The sequence below is a fragment of the Ictalurus furcatus genome, chromosome 9 (assembly GCF_023375685.1).
Source record: "Ictalurus furcatus strain D&B chromosome 9, Billie_1.0, whole genome shotgun sequence".
Classification (NCBI taxonomy): domain Eukaryota; kingdom Metazoa; phylum Chordata; class Actinopteri; order Siluriformes; family Ictaluridae; genus Ictalurus; species Ictalurus furcatus.
The window spans coordinates 11,768,080-11,790,113 of NC_071263.1; the positions used below are offsets into that span (position 1 = coordinate 11,768,080).

At 40.6% G+C, this 22,034-nt stretch overlaps 1 protein-coding gene across 1 annotated transcript; it reads right to left on the reverse strand.

Moving 5' to 3' along the window:
- Positions 1-4,838: 4,838 nt before the first annotated feature.
- On the reverse strand, positions 4,839-8,065 carry LOC128612788 (PGC-1 and ERR-induced regulator in muscle protein 1-like). Its single transcript, XM_053633195.1, has 2 exons — positions 5,517-8,065; positions 4,839-5,429 (listed from the first exon to the last, which is right to left on the reverse strand). The coding sequence occupies exons 1-2, from the start codon at positions 5,543-5,545 to the stop codon at positions 4,895-4,897; spliced, it is 564 nt and encodes a 187-aa protein (XP_053489170.1). The 5' UTR covers positions 5,546-8,065; the 3' UTR covers positions 4,839-4,894.
- Positions 8,066-22,034: the final 13,969 nt, after the last annotated feature.

Consider the following 22,034-nt stretch of genomic DNA (forward strand, 5'->3'; position numbering starts at 1 on the left):
CAACAAATTATTGGCATCCTTATGAGTTCATATGAGAAAAATGTCATTGAAGTATATTCCCATTGATATTTTTTTTAAAAAATCGCACACCTGGGTGACTAGGAACAGGAAATTGTTCAACCATGACTTCCTGTTTCACAGGGTTATAAACATGAGGTAACACATAGGCCAAATTCCCTTAGTCATTCATAACAATGGGTAAGACCAAGGAATATAGCTGTGATGTGCGGCAAAAGGTTGTTGAGCTTCACAAAATGGGAAGTGGCTATAAGAAAATAGCACAAGCATTGAAAACTGGACATTTTATTAGGATACATGGCATCATGGACTCTATCAAATATCAACAAATATTAAATGAAAACCTGACTGCATCTGCCAGAAATCTTAAAATGGGCTGTGGTTGAATCTTCCAGCAGGACAATGATCCAAAACATACATCAAAATCAACATAAAAATGGTTTACTGACCACAAAATCAAGGTCCTGCCCTGGACATCCCATTGCTTGCCACTGTTCATACTGTCCTTTGTTTTTGGACAGACAGACATTTCTATTTACCTTTCTATTTCTATTTACATTTTTATTTAAATGCTATATAATCTGAATCATTGATGCGCCATCCATCCATTCATCCATTTTCTATTCCACTTATCCTACAGGGTCATGGGGAACCTAGAGCCTATCCCAGGAAGAATCGGGCACAAGGTGGAGTATACCCTGCACATTCACACACCCATTCATACACTTTGGACACTTTAGACATGCCGATCCGCCTACTATGCATGTCTTTGGACTGGGGGAGGAAACCGGAGTACTCAGAGGAAACCCCCATAGCAGGGGGGAAACATGCAAAGCCGCACACAGATGGCAGCGGCGGGAATCAAACCCCCAAGCCTGGAGGTGTGAGGCGAATGTGCTAACCACTAAACCACTATGCGCCTATTGATGCACTTTTAAAACAAACAAAAAAATGCTTATCCTTAAGTTTTTATAGTGCACAAAGTTAAAGATACATTTTGACTGTGCAAACAATACTTTATAACTTGCAATCCCAGGATCAAAGACATGACAACCTGTTTGCATCCTGAGTGAGGAGACAGGAGACTTCTACTCATTTCTCAACAACTAATTGCTGTGGATTTTTTGCAACTTTGATGCCGACAGTTGGTGCGGGAGGCGTACGGGCCACACTCTGAATTAAATAAACCAAAAGGCGGGATTTAGATGGCAGCTTTAGCGGGCCAGGCCCCGAGTCTCATCTTCCGGCTGAGGGAACAATCATAGGCGAGCACCAAACATTGGCAGCTAACACACCACAGCTTAGAGGCAACAAGAACAAAATAACTTCTGTTGAATTTATATAAAGGAAGGCAACAACAAAGGAGGAAAATACACACGCCCGCACTTTGGTCCTCATTAGTTCGTGATTTCGTAATCAATGGCAATCCATCTGATGTACAAACCACGGACAGCTGGTCTGTTTCCACCATCGACCCTGCTGGGATTTGTAGTTCTTTCTCCACACCATGTGCGAATCCCTACTGTCCCTCCCTTGCTCTCCATAACGTCAAAGTTTTTTTCTTCTTCAAATTGGGAAACAGAAGGCACACACCGTGTGTTTGGGCTCTGCTTTGCTCCCGCAATTGGAGACATAAACATGGTCTTTACTTTGAAGAGTCTGGAAAGAAGGCGGCGGGGGGGGCGAGGGGGGGGGGGGTTAGGGCTAGATTGGGAATCGGTGTTGTACCACTGCATGGATTCCTTATTTCGTTTCAACGACTTCGCTGATGCTGCACTGTGAGATGCAGATTGTGCTAGGGTTTTTTTTTTCCCTAGTCCCTCAAGTGAGATGTAAAAAGCGAGGGACCCATCTGCCGAGCAGATTTCTGCAGCCCCTAAAATCTTTGGCAATCGGGGGGAGAAGACGAAAGGAGAGAAATGGAAAAAAAAAAAACACACCAGACCATCATACAGTAGTCACAAACCACCATGTCAGGCATGGTGTCCTGCTTCAGTTTGTGCAGACATTATCCCTTCTTACTTTCTGTTCTTTAATATCTTATGACATTGTAAGTAGCTCAAGGCAAAGCAAATGTCAACAATTGCTCCATTTCTCTATGATTCTGGAATGAAATGCAAGAAATATCACTTGCTCACATGCCTACCAACCTTTAAATCACACAGGTACAAATAGAGCATTTGTACAATAGCAAGATGTTCAGTCTGAGAGCTTGCAACAGACTCATAAATATACATAATTTTTCTGTGGAATATTAACCCTCGACTGCATGAAATATTACATTTACATCAAAATGTTTTTATGGGTTTTGGATTTTTATTACTTGAATTAGTTCAAGGGGGTAGTTGGTAAATTGTTGCCATATGGCAACAGTGTGCAATGGTAGAAAATATCATACAGTCAAAAATAACAAAATGTAAGAGATTACAATTCCAGCTACTGCATTTTCCAGACTATAAGTTGAAGAGTATTTCTTGCCATCTAGTAAGAATATAAATGTTTTATCATCTAGAAAGTGATTACAGTTGTAAAAAGAATGTGGATAGATTTACTCACTCAAAATACACATAAAAATTAGATCTAAACATGTTTTGGGTGAGATATCTTTTTAATTATTTCTCTTGAATTCCTACTTCTGTATCTTGAAACATAAAATTTACAACATAAGGTGCAAATACAAAATGTCTGAAATTACAACAGATTTTCTTACTTTGATAGTGAAAAATGTAAATATACTATTAGAGAAGACTTGTCAATTCATGAATGCACATACCACAGTACTATTATCATATGGCAACAATGGCATTATACCATTTAACAAAACACTCATAATAAATGACATAAAATAAATGTTAACTTATCTCAGATAGTGTTTAATTTATTCCCTTTAAGTAGTTTTGCCCAAATATTGAAAAAATTAATCAAATTTTGAGAGTCCTCTGAGGATGACATTCACCCTGCCATGTGATTACAGAAAAGGAAGTGCAAACAGCACTTCCTGGTCTTCTGACATGGCATTTTTGTCAAGTTAAAGCCCCACTATTAAAAATTGGATATATATATTAATGGTTTCCATTTGGCAAAAGCACACAGTAAAGGGTTAAAGGAAGACTCCACCCTAAAACACATTAAATATGTCTATATTAAAATATTTGTGATGTGTTTAGTGTTTGCTGCTCAGTGCTGTATTTGCATTATTCTTGTGAGATGAGCCTGCGTGCCACGCTGACGTCACGAGGGGACATTGTTACTTTGTTTCAGAAATTAAAACTAAATCTAAAATAAAACAAAGGCAACCTGAGTAAACACAAAATACAGTTTTTAAATGATAATGTTATTTATTGAAGCAAAAAAAGTTATCCAATACCTATTGGGCCTGTTTGAAAATGTATTTTCCCCCAGTTACTAATCCCCCAAATCTATGAAACTGCATTCATAATGGGGTTCAGCTGGACTAGACACAACCAGGCCTGATTACTGCAAACTGTCACGTATCGTGACGTAACGGAGATAAGGTAGGATGCAAGCACAGTGTGAACAGTTTTATTGAGAGACACACAGGCAGGTAAATCCAGAACGTGATCCAAAAACGTAATCCAGTAACATGCAAAGTTCAGACGATCGGCAAACACGTATAAACGAGGCAAGGCAGGAATCAAAGTCATGGTCACAGGATACAGGGTCGATATACCAAACATGAAACAAACAACAGCGAGGGACTGGTAGCGGAGAAACCAGCGTGAACTTAACAAACGAACCTAAACATGAAACATGACATGAACTATGACTATGAATCGAAACATGAAACATGAAACATGAAACTATGGACTGACTGTGGTTATCTATCGTAAGGACTCTAAACTAATCTACTACAACTCATTCAATATTCCGCGTTGTGTGCTGGGAGGCGCGCGGTATATATGCGGAGATAATCAGCGTTGTAATGGCTGACGGCTGAGGGCAATTCAGACACACGTGAAACTACAACCAATGACAGAACGGGGAGGAGACATGACAGAAACATAAACAAATGCATGTGTCGAAATGTCACGATTGTCCACAAGGGAAAAGCAGGTGCTCGTGCACCTGCTCGTGCACATGCGCTCACATGCTCCACAGCGCGCTGCTTAAAGGGGAACTCGTGACAGAACCCCCCCCAAGGGCACTCCTCCCAGAGTGCCATGAAACATCCATCTCCCAATCAGAGCCTGGAGACCGCACGGTGTTCTTGGTGAAACTAAAAAGCAGAGCGAAGTACACTGCAGAGCAGGGAAGCAGAGCGACGTCCTCAGCTGAACAGGTAGGCAGAGCGACGACCAAAGCCGGGCAGACAGGCTGAGCTACGTCCTTGGCGGAGCATGAAAGTGGAGCGACATCCTCGGCGGAGCATGAAGGCAGAGCAATGACCACAGCCGGGCAGACAGGCTGAGCGACGTCCTCGGCGGAGCATGAAGGCAGAGCGATGACCACAGCCGGGCAGACAGGCTGAGCGACGTCCTCAGCAGAGCGACGACCACAGCCGGGCAGGGAGAATGAGCGATGACCACAGCTGACCAGGGAGGCTGAGCGACGTCCACAGCTGACCAGGGAGGCTGAGAGACGTCCACAGCTGACCAGGGAGGCTGAGCGACGTCCACAGCTGACCAGGGAGGCTGAGCGACGTCCACAGCTGACCAGGGAGGCTGAGCGATGTCCACAGCTGAACAGGGAGGCTGAGCGACAACCTCAGCTGAACAGGGAGGCTGAGCGACGTCCACAGCTAACCAGGGAGGCTGAACGACGTCCACAGCTGACCAGGGAGGCTGAACGATGACCTCAGCTGAACAGGGAGGCTGAGCGACGTCCACAGCTGAACAGGGACGCTGAGGCTCTGAGGTCACCAGGTGAACCTTGGGCATGAGTGGAACTTGGCTGTGCGTGTCGGCAGACTCGGGCTTTGGCAGAACTTGGCTGTGCGTGTCGGCAGACTCGGGCGTGAGCAGAACTTGGCTGTGAGTGTCGGCAGACTCGGGCTTTGGCAGAACTTGGCTGTGCGTGTCGGCAGACTCGGGCTTTGGCAGAACTTGGCTGTGCGTGTCGGCAGACTCGGGCTTTGGCAGAACTTGGCTGTGCATGTCGGCAGACTCGGGCGTGGGCTGAATGTGGGCGACCGGGTCGGCAGACTCGACGTGGGCTGAACTTGGGCGACCGGGTCGATAGATTCGGGCTTGAGCAGAACGTGATCGGCCGTGTCGTTAGACTTGGGCGTGAGCAGAACTTGGTCGGCCGTATCAGTAGACTTAGGTGTGACATCAGGAACTTGAGACTTGAGATTTGACTTGGACCTCAGGGACTTGAGACTTGACTTGGATTTCAGAGACTTGAGACTTGACTTGGACCTCAGGGACTTGAGACTTGACTTGGACTTGGACCTCAGGGACTTGAGCCTTGACATGGATTTCATAAACTTGAGACTTGACTTGGACCTTGACTCCAGAGACTAGAGACTTGACTTGGACCTCAGGGACTTGGTTGTCTGTGTTAACATCAACTTGGTGGCTCATCCGCTCATAATGCATGTGGAATGGAAGATCAGCACTGTTCGCCACATTAACTCCCTTCAACAGCTCATCCAAGTTGTAGCTCTGCCCTGGTTCTCCAAACTCCCTCAGAAACCGGTCCGAAAACTGCCTACTGTCCTCCAGTACCCGGGGTCTCATGGCTGCTACTCGCTGTGCCCACTTGCGAGCTGGGCCAAAAAATCGGGACATCATGAACTTAATCCACTGTCTCTCCCTTGGCTTCAGGTCAAACAGGCTCGAGAAGTAACTCTGGCAGTCTATCATAAAATAGTCCGGATAACCAAAGAAGCCATCATATCAATCGGGAAGGTCCATGAAAGTCCATTGCGAGAACTGCATAGAATCCAAGGCGGGGATGATTGGCGTGGACCTCCAGGTTCTGCGTTCTCTTCGTTCTCGTGCTGCATCCATGATGGGCGGAATATTCTGTCACGTATCGTGACGTAAACAACATAAACAAATGCACGTGTCGAAATGTCACGATTGTCCACAAGGGAAAAGCAGGTGCTCCTGCTCGTGCACGCACGCTCACATGCTCCACAGCGCGCTGCTTAAAGGGGAACTCGTGACACAAACCCTGTTCAATCAAATCACCACTTAAATGGAACTTTTTCAACAGCATGAAGTTGGTTAAAAGGTCTTACACAGTAACACACTATGCCAAAATTTAAAGAATTCCAGAAATGATGAGGAAGAAAATGATTGAAATACATCAGACTGGGAAGGGTTACAAAGCTATTTCAAAGGCTCTGGGACTCCAAAGGATAGTGACTTCACATTAAGACCATTATCTCCAAATGGAAAAACTCGGCACAGTAGTGAACCTTCCCAGAAGTGGTCGACCTTCAAAAATTCCTCCAAGAGCACAGCAACGACTCATGCAGCAAGTCACAAAAGAGCCAAGAACAACATCAAAGGACCTACAGGCCTCTCTTGCATCAATAAAGATCACTGTTCATGACTCCAATATCAGGGCAAAAATGGCATCCACGGAAGAGTGGAACATACCTGTGGTCAAGCATGGTGGTGGAAGTGTGATGGTGTGTGGAGGCTTTGCTGTTTCAGGGCCTGGGCAACTTGCAGTTGTTGTGGGAAACATGAATTCTGCTCCCTACCAGAAAATCCTAAAGGGGAATGTCCAGCCTTCAGTTGAAACTCAAGCACAACTGGATTAAGCAGCAAGACAATCATCCAAAGCATAGGAGTAAGTCTTAGTCCTAGAAATAAGTGAAAGACTGGTCTCCAGTTATCAGAAGTGTTTTGTTGTAGTTATTGCTGCTAAAGGTGGCACAACCAGACAAAGTTTAAGGGGGCAATTAGTTTTTCACATGGGTGATAGGTGTCTTTTTCTTCAATAAAAAAAAAAATAAAAATAAAACTGTATTGTGTGTTTACTCAGGTTGCCTTTGTTTTACGGTGTATTTCATTTGAAGATCCAAAACTATTTAGTATGCGATATACACTGGGATACATAGATATTAGTTGCTCATGGTGAGGATTCTCAGTGATGTCATGACATATTATGATTTATAATACATGCCCATATTTAATAGCAGGAATTTGCTTGTTTTGGACAGAATGCTGTGGAGAGTCTGAGCAGTTGTCGTAAGTACAGTAAAATTATATGTGATCAATTATGTCATGCATTTAAGAACAGTCATTTCCTGCTTACTGGGTACAGATGTGAGTAGAAGCTACAGATTTTATGTCCTCTGAGCACTGTTTTGACTTAGTATCTAACCACTGTTTGTATTTATGCTTCACTGTCTTTTTTGAATATTGGGGCAAAGAACAAGCATTTCATTATTTGTCATTAATCAGCTACAGCAGGACAATGGTGCAGCAGGTAACGTTTCTGCTTCATAACTTTCGGTTTGAGCCCGAGATTGGGTCACTGGATGTGTGGACTTTTCTTCATGTCCATGATCATGTGCATGTGGGTTTTCTGCTTTCCTTCCACCTTCCAATAAATAATTTAAATTGCCCCTAGGTGTGAATGAGTGTATTTATAGTGTCCTGCAATGGATTCTCATCCAGGCTGTATTCCTGCCTTGCACCCAGTGTTCTTGGTATAGTCTCCAGATAAGGAATAAGTGTTTACTGAAGATGAATGAATGAATGAATGCATTAATCAGCTCTTAGTGATAAATACCTAAAGGCAGCGTTGTGAAATGAGTAACCCGAATAATTTTATACCAATCCATAAACAAACAAAAACATAGGAAGGAAACCTCCAATTTCTACGTGGGAAAGAAAGAAAGAAAGAAAGGAATTTTCTCATGATATTAAACTTCCTATCTTTGCTCTGCAGGATGCTAGAGCAGTGCTCATCGCTGGAAGAAAAAGAAGCACTGGGGGTTTTAAAAAGTATTTAGGAGCACAAAATACCACGAGCCCATTCTTTTGATGGGGGGGATTCAGGGACAACAGTGTCTCGCAGAAGATAAATGTCGCTTCCACCACACACACAAGCTCACAGCGAGAGTTTGTCCTGTTTTTTTTTTTCTTTTTTTTTTGCTCTTATCATTAGCCTCACACACACACACAGACTCATACACTCACACACACCCTCTCTACAACAATTAGCTTTATGCTAGGGCTGAGCTTGTGAAATGCTTTCAGTAGGGTAAACTGGTTATTATATCACAGGGACTGCAGCTGAGTCAATTATTATGCGTAAAGGGCGTCTGTGTGAATGACAGATAGCAGAGGAGAGAGAAAGAGAATACGAAATGGAATCAGAAGCACCAGTACTCCCCCAGACTCAGTGAGAGATCTGTTCTGTTGGTACACCCTTCTACAACAGTCTCTTCAAAGTATCATTGTAGCAAGTGAATACAGTCAAATTTATCTAGTATTTCCTATTATAAAATTGGAATAATCATATATATATATATATATATATATATATATATATATATATATATATATATATATATATATATATATGTGTGTGACCTATTTCTAGACATTTTTACTCATTTCAAGCAATACATTTTATTATATTTGCTTACAATTAGCATACTTATCTGCCAATATAACTATTTAAAGCTTGAAATTAGTACAAATGTCTAGAAATAAGTCTAATAATCTTATATTTGGTATTTTACTGAAGTCTTATAAAAGGATATACTATATAAATGTGAGTATATTCAAGATATTTTCACTTGCTAATATGTAAATAGTTTCATCTAAACATTTTAACATACATTGCCATTATGTGAGCATTTGTTTGGTCCCCACCAGCAAAAGTCTTTTTTTTTTTTAGTTGAGGTCAAGCATAGCATTAATTTGCTATTACTGTCCTCATAAGGATAGTAAGACAAATTTTGCATGTGTATGTGTGAGTGTGTGAGTGAGTGAATGAGTGAGTGAACTAGCCTGATTCATTACTGTATCAGTAGCACTTTGTTACACATTCTATCTAGGTTCAGCAGTGCAAACAGATGGAGGTCAGCACACCAGGCTCATGTGCTGCCCCTGTGGGGCTCAAACACCCCCACCATCCCCTAATGCCCTGCTTTTGGGTAGATATTAGCATAAACGCGTCTCCCTCATTACTGCAAATACCAGCGCAAGCTCACCTGGGATTGGGCAGCCCTCTGGTGACACCTGATGGGCTGGCTTCAGTGCCACACCAGGCCCTGGCCACTCACCCCTGACGGGAACACAATGGCATGCAGCCTGCCGGCAGACGTGGCCAGGTACAGATAATATTGTTAATCATGCAGAATGGTGAACAGGCCTCTCAGAACAAAGAGGGGTGGTGGTGCAGTGAAAGGAAAATATCCTTCTCTCCTTTTCTGTCTCTCTCTGTCTCCCTCACTCCAACTAAGTAGGGGGAAAATCATTTTGCCATTTTTCACTTCATAGCATCTTTCTGGAAAGGTGTTCAGTCCTGATAGAGTAGGATTGAGGTTTCTGCTTTTGCACTAGGGGTATGAATCACACAAAAAAAGTCCTCCCTCCCCTGTTCCTGCACCCACCGTTGCACCCATTTCCAATCTAACTCAGGAAACAATGAGTGCACATTGCTCCAAAATCTCGACATTGTTTCACCCCTTTTTCTGTTCGTCTGGATATTCTGAGATATTCTACAGGAGTGTTTTGTGAAACGAGATAAGCACTTTTCCCCCACTCTCCTCACAAACACATTTAATTTCTCAAATATTGTAATTGGGCTGAATAGTTCCAATGGGGTATGCAGAGCATTGTCTACTTTTACTATTTTCTGCCATATCCCATTAACATAGAATTTGAAAGTCGCTTTATCCTCACACACACACAAGTCTATATCCTCAATAGTGCCTTGCAAAACTGCATGAAAGAAGCTAAAAGATTATTTAAGAGTGTAACTTCTGTAAACTGTTTTAAGAAAGGCTTTTGAAATTTTAGAGCCAGAGACAGACTAAATGCTGTTTTCTCTTTGTTGCATTAAAACCCTTGTCATAATACCTCACTCTATAAGTTTAATGCTATATTCTCGAATCATACACTATATAAATATACAGTGCCTGTATATTTATATACTGTTTGCATATATAGTATCTATCCATTCCCAACACAACATTTACACTGAAATGGTAGTGACATGATAGTGGCAGAGTAGTGTGTGATGTGTTGCTATGAGTGTATCAGGTGCAACAGTGATGCTAGGCTTTTAGCTTGTTAGTCCACATTATATATGCAAAGTTAAAGACTATACCACATTTCTCCATGGACAATTTTTATTAATCATCCTCTAGCCAGTCATCCGTACTACATTTCTGACCATAGGACTGTGTTTGGCTGCATATTTCTAGTTGGTGGATTGTTTTCAACCCAGCAGTGAAATTACTGTGTATAAACATTCCAAACCAGATAAACTTGTACCACCAGCATCACTACTACTACCACCAGCACTACTACTACTACTACTGCTACATGTGGCAGCTGTGGCTCAGTTGGTAGAGCGGGTTGTCCACTAATCGTAGGGTTGGCGGTTCGATTCCTTGCCCACGTGACTCCACATGCCGAAGTGTCCTTGGGCAAGACACTGAACCCCAAGTTGCTCCTGATGCCAAGTCTGCTACCGTGTGTGTGTGTGTGAATGGATGAATGAGACACAGTGTAAAGCACTCTGGAACTGCTGAAGTTAAAGAAGTGCTATATAAGTGCAGACCATTTACCATTATTACTACTACCAATAAAAAATGCTCCAGTGATCACAGATTAAGTGTACAGCAGGGTGTTTCCCTATCATAAAAGTCTTGAAGAACTAAATAAAAGTGTAAAATCTGTTTAAGCACAGTGCATAGACAAAGCAGCAGGGGTTGCTGCACTAGCAGGACCAAGGGTCCTGTCTTTCCAGATGATAAGACATCAACAGTTTCAAAAGTTTTCCATTTTGGCATCCATGTTAGATTATCTTCTCTTAACAAATGTCTTAACTGATTATTTTGGACTTTTGTGGTGTCGCGCACAGTATAGCCAATGCCATCAGCAGTGATTTAGAAGATGCAGTTGCTGGTGTAATGAACGCAAACAAAGTGGATTATAATTATTATTAACATTTTCTCAAAATGCCTTTAGGTGAGAAACTAATAGTAGATAAAGTAAGCACCCATGGTACAAGCAAAGTGCAAATTACAGAAAAGGACAGATGACATAACTGTAAGTTTAGTGTTATTTTGGTTTGAACAAAAAGGTTATAGCTTTTCTTTTTACCAGGAAACACAGCATGGATTCAGTAGATATTACAGACTTGAAACACTGAAACAAATTCAAAATCATGAATGAAGTTACCTACTATATCTGCCTGTAGATGTGTGTGTGTGTGTGTGTGTGTGTGTGTGTGTGTGATGGTTTGCCCCACATCATACTGATTATGGGATTGATGAGACATTGTGTTATAATTCATTGCTTCATTGTCAAGCTATTGATAAAGATCAGATTTTAGCTCTCATCGAATAGATCGACCAACTGTCACTGCAGACCAGGAACCAAGGAGTCATAGAGTGTTTGGTACCCAACACAATTTAGTCATTTTTCTAAAATGTATGAATTTCTTTAGTGGTAACAACAGAAAAGTTAACTAAACATGTTAATAGATAATATAAAATGCTATTAGCTTATCAATTAAGTTTCCGACATCATTTAGGAACAGCATTTGTCATTGAAAATAATGCCTTACTTAAATGGTTAAAATATCTTTTAACCATCAATGTTCATTTCATCTCTCCTAGACCTCTTGCTGCCACTGTACATTCTACCATTGGAAGACCCCTATTTAAATACTTTTTTTTTTATACTTAATACTATCAGCCAGATGCTATTATACTGTCCTGAGAGACAGCAGTTTTCTATCTGAAAACCACAATAGTAATATTGCTAGAACATCCCTTTTCCCCTGATTATTAATAGATAAGGAATGTGCTTTACTCAATGATGTGCAGAGGTTAGTACAGCATTCACAACATCTGATAAGCACATCAGTCCCATCTTATCTAATCAGTATGTATTAGTTAATCATTAGGTTTCACACAGGTCACAGATTTTTTTTGTTCTTTTGACCTACAAAGCTTTAATTTCCTTAGCCTTTCCAGTATTTAAGTAACCCCCTAGAGGCTTACAATCCACCTCACCCTCATCTTGTAGTTGATATGTTTGTTTCAATTCTTTACATACTTTGGGTCCTGGCATTCATGTGGATATTACTTTGACACCTACAGTTGGAATAAAAGTTATTTAACCCCCATTATAAATCAGGTTTATTGTCAAAATTTAGACTTTCAGCTGTTTGCAATGAACACATCAAACAAAAGCATTTGAAATAGTTCAACACAACAAATGCTTCAAGTGGTTTCTCCAAATTCAACTGAAAATACAACATATAATGATTTCTCCAGCTTCAAAATTATTCAACCCCTTCATGGCAAGCATCTTTAATACTGAGTAGAGCACTGTTTTGCTGTTATGACCTGCTGCAAATGAGATGCATAGCCAGATACCAGCTTCTGGTGGTGTTCCTGAGGAGTCTAAGCCCATTCCTCATGAGCAATGGCCTCCAGTTCAGTAATATTCTTGGGTTTGAATGCTGCAACCACCTTCTTGAAATCCCACCAGAGATTTTCTTTGGGGTTCAAGTCAGCTGACTGTGATGGCCCTGTAGAATATTCCAGGACTTCTGCAAAAAGCCTTGGTGGAACTTGAGGTATGCTTGGGATCATTGTCTTGTTGGAAGGTCCAATGATGCCCAAGCTTCAGCTACCTCACAGGCGGCATGGCATTTTCTCCTAGGATTTCTCGTTACTTCAGTGAATCCATCTTGCCTTCCACACGCTGCAGGTTTCCAGTGCCAGAGGATGCAAAGCAGCCCCAGAGCATCACTTCACCACCACCATTCTTTCTTCATTCTTCTTCCTCCAGACATACCACTGATCCATCGTGCCTAAAAGTTCCAGTTTAGTTTCATCGCTCCACAGAACAGAATCCCCAAACTTCTGTGGCTTATTTATATGATTTTGAGCCATCTTTTCTTGTGCTTTTGGGTCAGTAGTGGTGTATGTCTTGGAGTTCTGGCATGGAAACCTTCTGGGTTTAGTACACACCTTACTATGCTCATTGAAACCTCAGTGCCTGTTGCCACCAAGTCTTGCTGCAGGTCTTTTGCAGTCACTCACAACCTGCATTCTCAAAAATCTGGTTGCAGCCATTGATACCTTCCTTTTTCTGCACCATCCAGGTATTTCATATGTTTTCTACCCCTAGCCAGTTCAGGTATTTCATGTGTTCCAGCTCAAGCACACCTGGTGCAATTAATGAAGCCCTTGATTAGTTGCATCAGGTGTGTTTGAGACAACACTTGTTTTGCATATTTGTTTTGTTGTGAGGGATTCTATTTAGGGAGTTGAATAATTTTGAAATTGGAGAAATCATTATAAGTTGAATTTTCAGTTGAATTTGGGGAAACCACTTGAAGCATTCATTGTGTTGAACTATTTCAGTTTCTTTTGTTTGATTTGTTCATCGTAAACAGCTGAAAGTCTGTAAATTTTGACCATAAACTTGATTTGCAATGGGAGTCGAATAATATTGATTGCAACTGTACCACCTCCCTAACAATTGTTGCAGACCAAGTGTGGCTCCTTTCCCCTATGTCAACCATCAGTGCCCACTTAAGTGCTGTGGCTCATAAGTTTAAAACCATTGTATTAAGCCGAGCACACATTCTACTAGCCCATTGTTAAACCAAATTTAGTCATGTGCAATAAATTGTTGCGGAGGCTTTGGCCATACAGAACAGGTAATTCAAACGCATACCAAACATCTTTCTGGCATTAGGTCTTGTCTCATCTGTGAACATGAGAATCCCAACTCCTCATTAAAACATAATCAACGGAAAAAAATAAAAAATAAATATATGCTGAAGTTATTAGATAAATTAATAAATGAATACATAAACAAATAAATAAACAATACAGAAAATATATTATGTCTTTTTGTATATCATTTACTAAAAAGATTTGCTATTTGTTTGTCATTTAGTTATTATTTTATTTTAGTTATTTATTTGTTTATCTGGCAGATTTGGACCTCCATATGTTATATGTTTTTTTCTGCCAGCACTGAATACCACAAACTGCCACTTACAACAAAACCTTCTGTCAAAAGTCAATTTTCTAAACTTGTTCTGCCAAAATGAAATGTTGTTTTCAATCTAATAGAAAAATGTTAATAAGCTCAAAAAGTTTGTCATTTCAGTTGAAGCACAATTGTACTACATAACAAAAGACTTCAGAGACCTGACTAACGGATCCACATCCGTCTTTTGGTCTTTTTATCTAATTTACCTGTCTCCTTTTCCACCAGAAATAAATGAAGACAGTGAGTGCTCATTTGTTTTCTTCATCCACAGTTTTACAGCATTGTCTTTTCAAAATAAGGCTGAATGCTGTACGGTCAGAATAATATCTACATAATATTAACTTTCTTGCTCTAATGTTTACTCAACAGTCATCACCTGTTCAACATTACCTCACTGTATGTCACATCAATAAAACATCAATAGAATAATCTAACGGCTCTGTCTTTGTGATCACGGCACATGTAGAAAAACAAGACACAAAATGGGCATTGTACATTTTGTATATTTTGTATCTTTTTGACCATTGGCCGAGATGATCATTGATGACCACAGACAGAATTCAGCTGCAGTGTACTCTGGTCATTCGGACTGAATATATTTCTCCCCCTCTGCATGGTTTTCCACTATAAAATACCAGATTCATGCTACAATTTGTAGTCTAGAACTACAATTAAAACAGAATATGGACTATGTTTACTTGTTTGTCCCCAAAACATGGGAAACAATCAATTCTTACTTTGCTTTCTTATCAGTAAGACACATGGGTCATTGGCACTCATGGGTCACAGCATATACTGTACATATATACTAATAAATGTGTGATCACATGAAAGGCAAACACATTTAAAAGTTAAATCTCATGTCTGTCTTTTAACAAATTACTACATAAAGTATCTCAGGAGAATTAAAGTCTGTGCTCGAGAGCTTTATCTAGATAAACTGTTTCACACCAGCTCCAACAGCGAAACATTTTCACACTTGTAGTTTTATATTATTTTAATTTATATGGGAGTATGCAAATAAATTGGATCTTACAATGATTTTGAAAGTGACCTGACCTTGACTGAAGTGCAAACCTGACTGTTAATACTATTATAGTGCACCTATTTTGCTTTATCAGATATTACTTTTCATGTAGTGTGTTATGTAGCTGTTTGTGAATGTAAAAAGTTTCAAAAATCAAAAGTGAATGACAAATGGAGTTATTGACTCCCAAAAGAAAGAACCGATTCTGAACACCTGAAATGAGTCATTAGTAATTCCAGACTTACTTCCTGTACAGACCTATGTAATTTGGTAACAAAAAACCTGCCTCTGGTCTTCACTGGCTGCTCGTGAACACTACAGGTGAGGTTGTGTCCTGAAAGTTAGGTTCATGTCTAGAAGACATTGTTTCCTGTGCTGCAAAAGCAAAATCACTTTGCATGGACTCCCAAACGTTGAGCATGTAAAGTGTCAGTGGTTATAATTCATTTTCAAATGATACCACAGCAGTTCAATTTCGGCCTTCGTTTGTTTTCCCATCACATCACTGATGACTGCTTCTCAAATCTAGCTGAAGTGAATGCGGGATTTGTGAAATGATTAATCGTTAAAGACAGGGCCGTGCCCACACTATTTGGACCATCTTGCGCCTCTGGATCACAACCTTTAAGTAAGATTAATTATTTATGTAAATATTTTCTACCGAGTGTTCCAAATGCGTAGTTTTGTGTTGTATATGTTTACAGCCCGTGCACAGCTGTTAGCCTGTTAGCTGTTAGCCTCCACTAACCAGCTAACTCACGTTATTGCCAAACTACATATAAACTTACCGCTGAGAAACGTCCTGTTCTCGTCGTGCTTGCGATGGTGGTTCGGGTTGATCTACCGATGCATCATTATCAGACTGGGTTCAGATTGGTAAGGTAAACCCGACATTATTACGGAGATGGTAAACTCGCATATTGTAGTTGGTATTTCCTTTCCAACATGCGCTGTAAGCGGTAGACCAATCACAACAGACTGGGGCATCTGACCAATCAGAGCACAGGAGGCTCTCTGAAAGGGGGGGCTTAGAATGAACGGATCCTTGAACGAGTCGTTTCTGACACTGGTGGAAAAAGGGTAATGCTGCAATGTAAATTATGAGAAAATTAAAGTGTGTTTTGACCCTGAATGCATGTAAAGCTATTGTATGAGACCTTTAAAACAAAATTAGGCATGTTTAAAAACCATAATAGGTGCTCTTTAATATCCTAACAGCACTGATATTGCTGAGTATATGTATTATATTGGTTATTTTAGAGAGTAGAAAAAGTATTAAATCTATTTAATGGATTTGGATGGATTTCTAAGAATAGTGGCACATTTTTATCGTGTGTCTCGCAGCAGGTTGTCATAGGAGGTCATGCATGACTAAAAGGCACTTTCTAAAAGCTTTTAGTGTGAACTGGCCACTAGTAGCTACAAATGAGTTTTTTGTTCTTATTTGTTACAGATTTGTTTATTTAAATAAAGTTTGTTGTATTAACCTGCTACAATTTGGGTGTAGCTTATTTATGTTGAAGTACATAATAGTGAACCTCCACAAAACCATGGGACTTTTCACGCTCCTCTTGAGGTCAGCAAAATAGAGACTTACAAAGGGGTGTTTGTAATTGACATGCACATTTTTGGAGCAAAATGGGTTCAAAAACAACCAAAATAGCAACAAAACAAAACAACAAATTACACTTGACTTAGTACACAAATTGAATAGAGCTTTTACTGAATAAATTCATTGTACATGACATTAGAAAATGTATAATGCCCAAATTCATAAAATGGAAGAAAAATCATTCAAGATGCACCTGATAACCTGATATCATATTTTGTTTTATTCTTGTCCACATTCTCAACACTGTCCTTCAAATATCATAATTAATGGCCCCTAAACCAAATTATACAAGGATGCTTCTTCAAGTACAACCTTAAAAAAAAAACCTCCTACCCCCTATATAATCATACCATTCTGTTGGTTCCTTCGTCTCTGTCTCTGCCATGTCTTCTCTCATTGTGGCCGCAGGCTCCGGCTGTCAGCTGAGACTGCGGGCCACAGATTGAGTGACAGTAGCAGCAGCTCCGGTACATCTGGGGTGTGATTGGAGCTGGGAGTTGAGCAGAGGATGTGTCACAGACAGCACCGCATCACAGGAGCCCACTCTTTTACACCTGACACAGCATCCATATTCATGGCCATGGACAGCATCCTTGGCCAGACACTCGCTGCAGCCTGCACTCCTCACTTTACAGATAAAGGCAGGCTGTTACAGAAGAGATAGGCTCTCAATATGGCTGCTTCTCTGTGATAATTCTGATGCGGTGGACAGAAACACTGGATAAGGAGTCGTGTGTGTGATGAAAATGGGACTGAACAGTTCGAAATTTACCTCAGACTTGCATGGTGCATAGTATAATGTCTGGAAGGTTAATGTCTTTTATAGAAAACTTTGTCACTTTCACTAAAATGTCAAAACATGCACTTTTCTAACTTATATACCCATATCATTTTCACATACACCTTGCAAGTGCTTGTTAGCCAAGAACTTTAGTCACATGGTCACATGGTGCTCCTAATTGGAGGCCTCATGACATCACCTATCTTATCTGAGACATATAAAATTATACCTGCTCCTTGTTCATCATTTGAAAGTCTCTCTCTCTCTCTCTCTCTCTCTCTCTCTCTCTCTCTCTCTCTGTCTCTCTCTTTCTGTGATTCCTGTATAATCAGGGCAATTTCTCAGTCTAGGACACCAAGCTAATAACATTAGAGATTGGTTAATATTGAATTCCATACTAATACTCCACACATTAGTGTTAGTTGTTGATGTTAGTTGTTGATTATACGTTAAAAACAACAGAATGTTTAAAGTGATTTTTTTGGTTGCAGATAGGAGATGTTAGTTTAGCCTCATTTGTTTTCCCATACACTCCTGAGGAGAAACTCAGTATAATACTTTATGCATGAAAATCTATTTTCTATGTCCTCAGAAATGCCTACATTAAGGCGCCTGTGTGGCACAGCACAAAAGAATTCAAATCTCGACTCGAATTGTGAGTTTTAATCCCTACAGTACCACAACCATCCATGACCAGGAGTCCAAGAGAGCAAAACTTGCACTGCTCCATGTGTGTGAGGGATGGAGTTACTCTTTCACCCATCAATCATGGCTACACTAGCCAATCTTGGGAGTCTGTGAGCTCATGAATGTGACAGAGGGGCAGTTCGGGCTTTCCTCCAAGTGTGTTCAGCTGCCCTGTGATGTAGCATGGGAAGCAGTTTGAAAAGTTGTGCTGACTGACTTCACAGTGTCACACCCTCCCTCGTTGCTAGCTATCATTTGGGAATTGTCAGATGAATAAAATTGGGAGAAAATGGGCAAAAAAGAAATGCTAACAAGGATGAGAAGTAGACTTCTGAGAGGAAGTTGCAGGAACCATCCTTCTTGAGTCATGCTCTCTCCATTTGTAATCCACATATGACCATACATGAAGAAGTAGTCAGGAAACATGATTGACATGATTTGAGAGAACATCATCAAGTACACCTTTGAGTTGTTTCGAGAGGACATTGACATCAATCTGGTAAAATGTACAGAAAACCAAAATCGATCTCACATTTGTCTATTATATATTAAACTGGCTTTGTGAATATGAGCTGAGGCTGAGTGGAAAGATGTTTCTTGTTATAGCATGATTAACCAGTGACAGCTCGATTCCAGTTTATTTTGCCGGAAATAAACTCTGGGGGGGAAAAAAAATGGAATCGAATTGAATTGACTGCACAGATGGCACGAATCTAAAACAGTGGTGTCCAATCAAAAATGCTGTACAGCATAACAAGTACATTTCTGATTTGACCAACCTCCTCCTTTGAAGTATTCTTGGAACGCCAAAGAAAACTCTATATTCTCATATCTCTATGAGAAACACGCATGACTAACAAGCCTCATGAACAAAGTAAAAGTCGAAGCAAAGCGAGGGCGTACCACATCTGCGCTGACCTTAAAATGGAGAGCTTGGTGCAACATCTGGCTCATCAGCTGGATCCTATGCATCAACGGGCAGAGGGACACACTGGGACAGGATTGGCGGCTGCCTTTGACAGCAACAGTTAATTTCCAACATAATCAATTTATGTGCAGCTCCATAATAACCATCTGTGTGCTGCAAAGTAGGCAGAGAATCTGAGGAGCAATGTGGTTCCTCTCAAAAAAGCTCAGGCCAAGAGGAAGACAGGTCCAACTCCGCCATATGGAATTTAAAGCTCGCTGCGTGGGATTAGCGTGGGACTTTTTACAAGTAAGATTAGCAACTAACTATGTTTCATTATGACTATGACTTTTGGATGGTTGTTTTTTCCCTCCACGTGCCACACGATATTAGAAAACACTCTGAAGGGGTTTAAACTGGTATAGGAGGTACTTAACAGACAAATCTTTGTTTTTTAGTATAGAGTTTCATATAGTGCCTAAAATAAACCGTGCTCACCCGTATGGCATAGTCCTCTAACAAGGTTACCTGTTATGGCAACTAGTGACACTCGCACCCTCCTCCAACACTGGTGTCAAAATTTCGCCAGGAACGTGTCACTCGCGCAATTACTGATTCACCTTCCTGAGCCTGATACATGTGTCACTGTCATAGTGCAATGCAAAGAGCTGCTCTCACCCAGACACCTACTGCCTACGCTGTACGCTACAGGGCATTAAAACTGAATCACACTTACGACCTATAACCTCAACGCATGCCATTAGAGCAGCCAACATAACATAGTAACGGCCAGCATCTTGGCGCGCTTCGACCTTTACCACATACTCAAGGTGGAAAGATTCCAAGTACCCAAAGCTTTGGCTAGAAACTGGTATGTGATTAAAATGCACAGTTACCATGGGCTTTCAGCCAACAAGAATATGAGTGTTCCTGGCCTTACAGCTTCATACAACCATATTGTGAAGTTTCACTTATTAACCCTTAATGGAATTTCATTACAGAATGAATTATTTATTTTTTGGTGGTTCTTCATTTTTAGCATAGCCATGTCTGTTACACTAATAAACGATCTGGTTGGGTTTTCAACCCACATGCACAGATAAACACAAGTTATAAGCTTCAGACTCTATCCCCAATGTATGAAACATAGATTTTGAATGTCTTATATGTAGAATGGACCACAACGGATCACTGGGTGTCCTTGCAAAAGCTGCAAATACACTTTCCCTTTTCACCTAATTGACATGCGAAGAATCCCGGCAGCTGGGAGGCTCTCGGAGAGCCCCAACACAACCCCGGCCACCTGGACATAATAGTCATCAGCTGTCACCATCACCACCACGCTTTGTCAGGACTGCATTACAATACCTCCTCCCTCCTTTTTTTTCACAAAGACTGCCACCATGGTCTGTCTCCTTTTAGATGTGATAAGAAAAGATATATCAAAGATAAGACGTTATATATGCAAGACACACATGCTCATTGTTCTCTTCATGTATAGTGGTGCTGTAAAGGGACTAGCATTCACTCTATTATATCCCATGTTTACTATTTAGGGGAGTAAGATGATGAATCTGCTATTCTGTTGAACCCCTTCAGAATTTTTTTCATGTATTCTTGACCAGTGTACATGGCGATTTAGCTGAATACAAATCCATTATTCAGATTAAACAGATAAGCTGTCCTAAATGAATACCAATAGAGATGCACATAAGAGGCGCACTATTATATTTACACTATACACAATGGCCACTTTAATAGGAATCCGTACCCCTGCCCATTCATGCATTTATCCAATCAGTCAATTATGTGTCAGCAGTGCAATGTATAAAATCATGCAGATACTGGCATGACGGTGGCATGGTTGTTGATGCCAACCAAGGCTGGTTTGAATATTTCAGACGCTGCTGATCTCCTGGGAATTTTGTGCACAACAGTCTCTAGAGTTCTGGTCAGAGGAAAATGGTCAGTCTGATTCAAGCTGATAGAAACTCATATGATTACACGTTACAAATGTGGTGAAGAGAAAAGCATCTCAGAACACACAACACATGAAACATTGAGGTGTATGGGCTAAAACAGCTGAAGACCATACGAGGTCCCCCTCCTGTCAGTTAAGAACAGGAATCTGAAGCTACAGTGGGTACAGGCTCACCAAAACCCGACTGTTGAAGTTTTGAAAAAGTCTAGGCAAAATTGTATATTTAGAAAGCTTACACATGCTAACACACACAAACACTCACTCTATCACTCTCTACACACACTTTCTCTTCTGTTATTGTTCCATAGTCTATTTTTTTGTTCTCCATTGTCTTGCTTAAACACAAATGCTGACAAGTGTTTGTTATTAACATGGTATGAAAATAAAGACCATCAACTGTTGGGAAAATGTTTGTTTTTGGTGTGTGTGAGAGATTTTGTGTTGAAAATGTCAGGTTATGTGTTCTTGTATCCATCTCGGGACTGGGATATGGTGCTTCATCTTGAACCCAGGTTTTATATCATATAAACCAAACAGACAGACAATCAAGGAGAGGTGTGACTTACAGTTCTCCATGTAGTCTGAGATTCAGGATTTTCCCTTCATTTTTAATCAGATCCGAAGTAACTAGTAACTTGCTACTTGAGTAGTCTTCTCATTGGATACTTTATTACTCATACTCAAGCAATTATTAACATTGTTACTTTTACTGTTATTTGAGTAAATTTTTATAAGTAGTTTTACTTGTACTTGAGTAAAATTTTTGGCTACTCTACCCACCTCTGTCCCACAGAATGCAACAAAACTTGCAAGTTGTGCAAGTAGGAGGTTTCAT

What these genes read in the sequence shown, in the direction of transcription:
- LOC128612788 (XM_053633195.1), bottom strand. Translation starts at nt 5,545, where the DNA reads ATGTTAACACAGACAACCAAGTCCCTGAG. An exon ending in CAGACAACCAAGTCCCTGAG is followed by an intron (nt 5,430 to 5,516) that starts GTCCAAGTCAAG and finishes CAAGTCCCTGAG; the next exon opens with GTCCAAGTCCAAGTCAAGTC.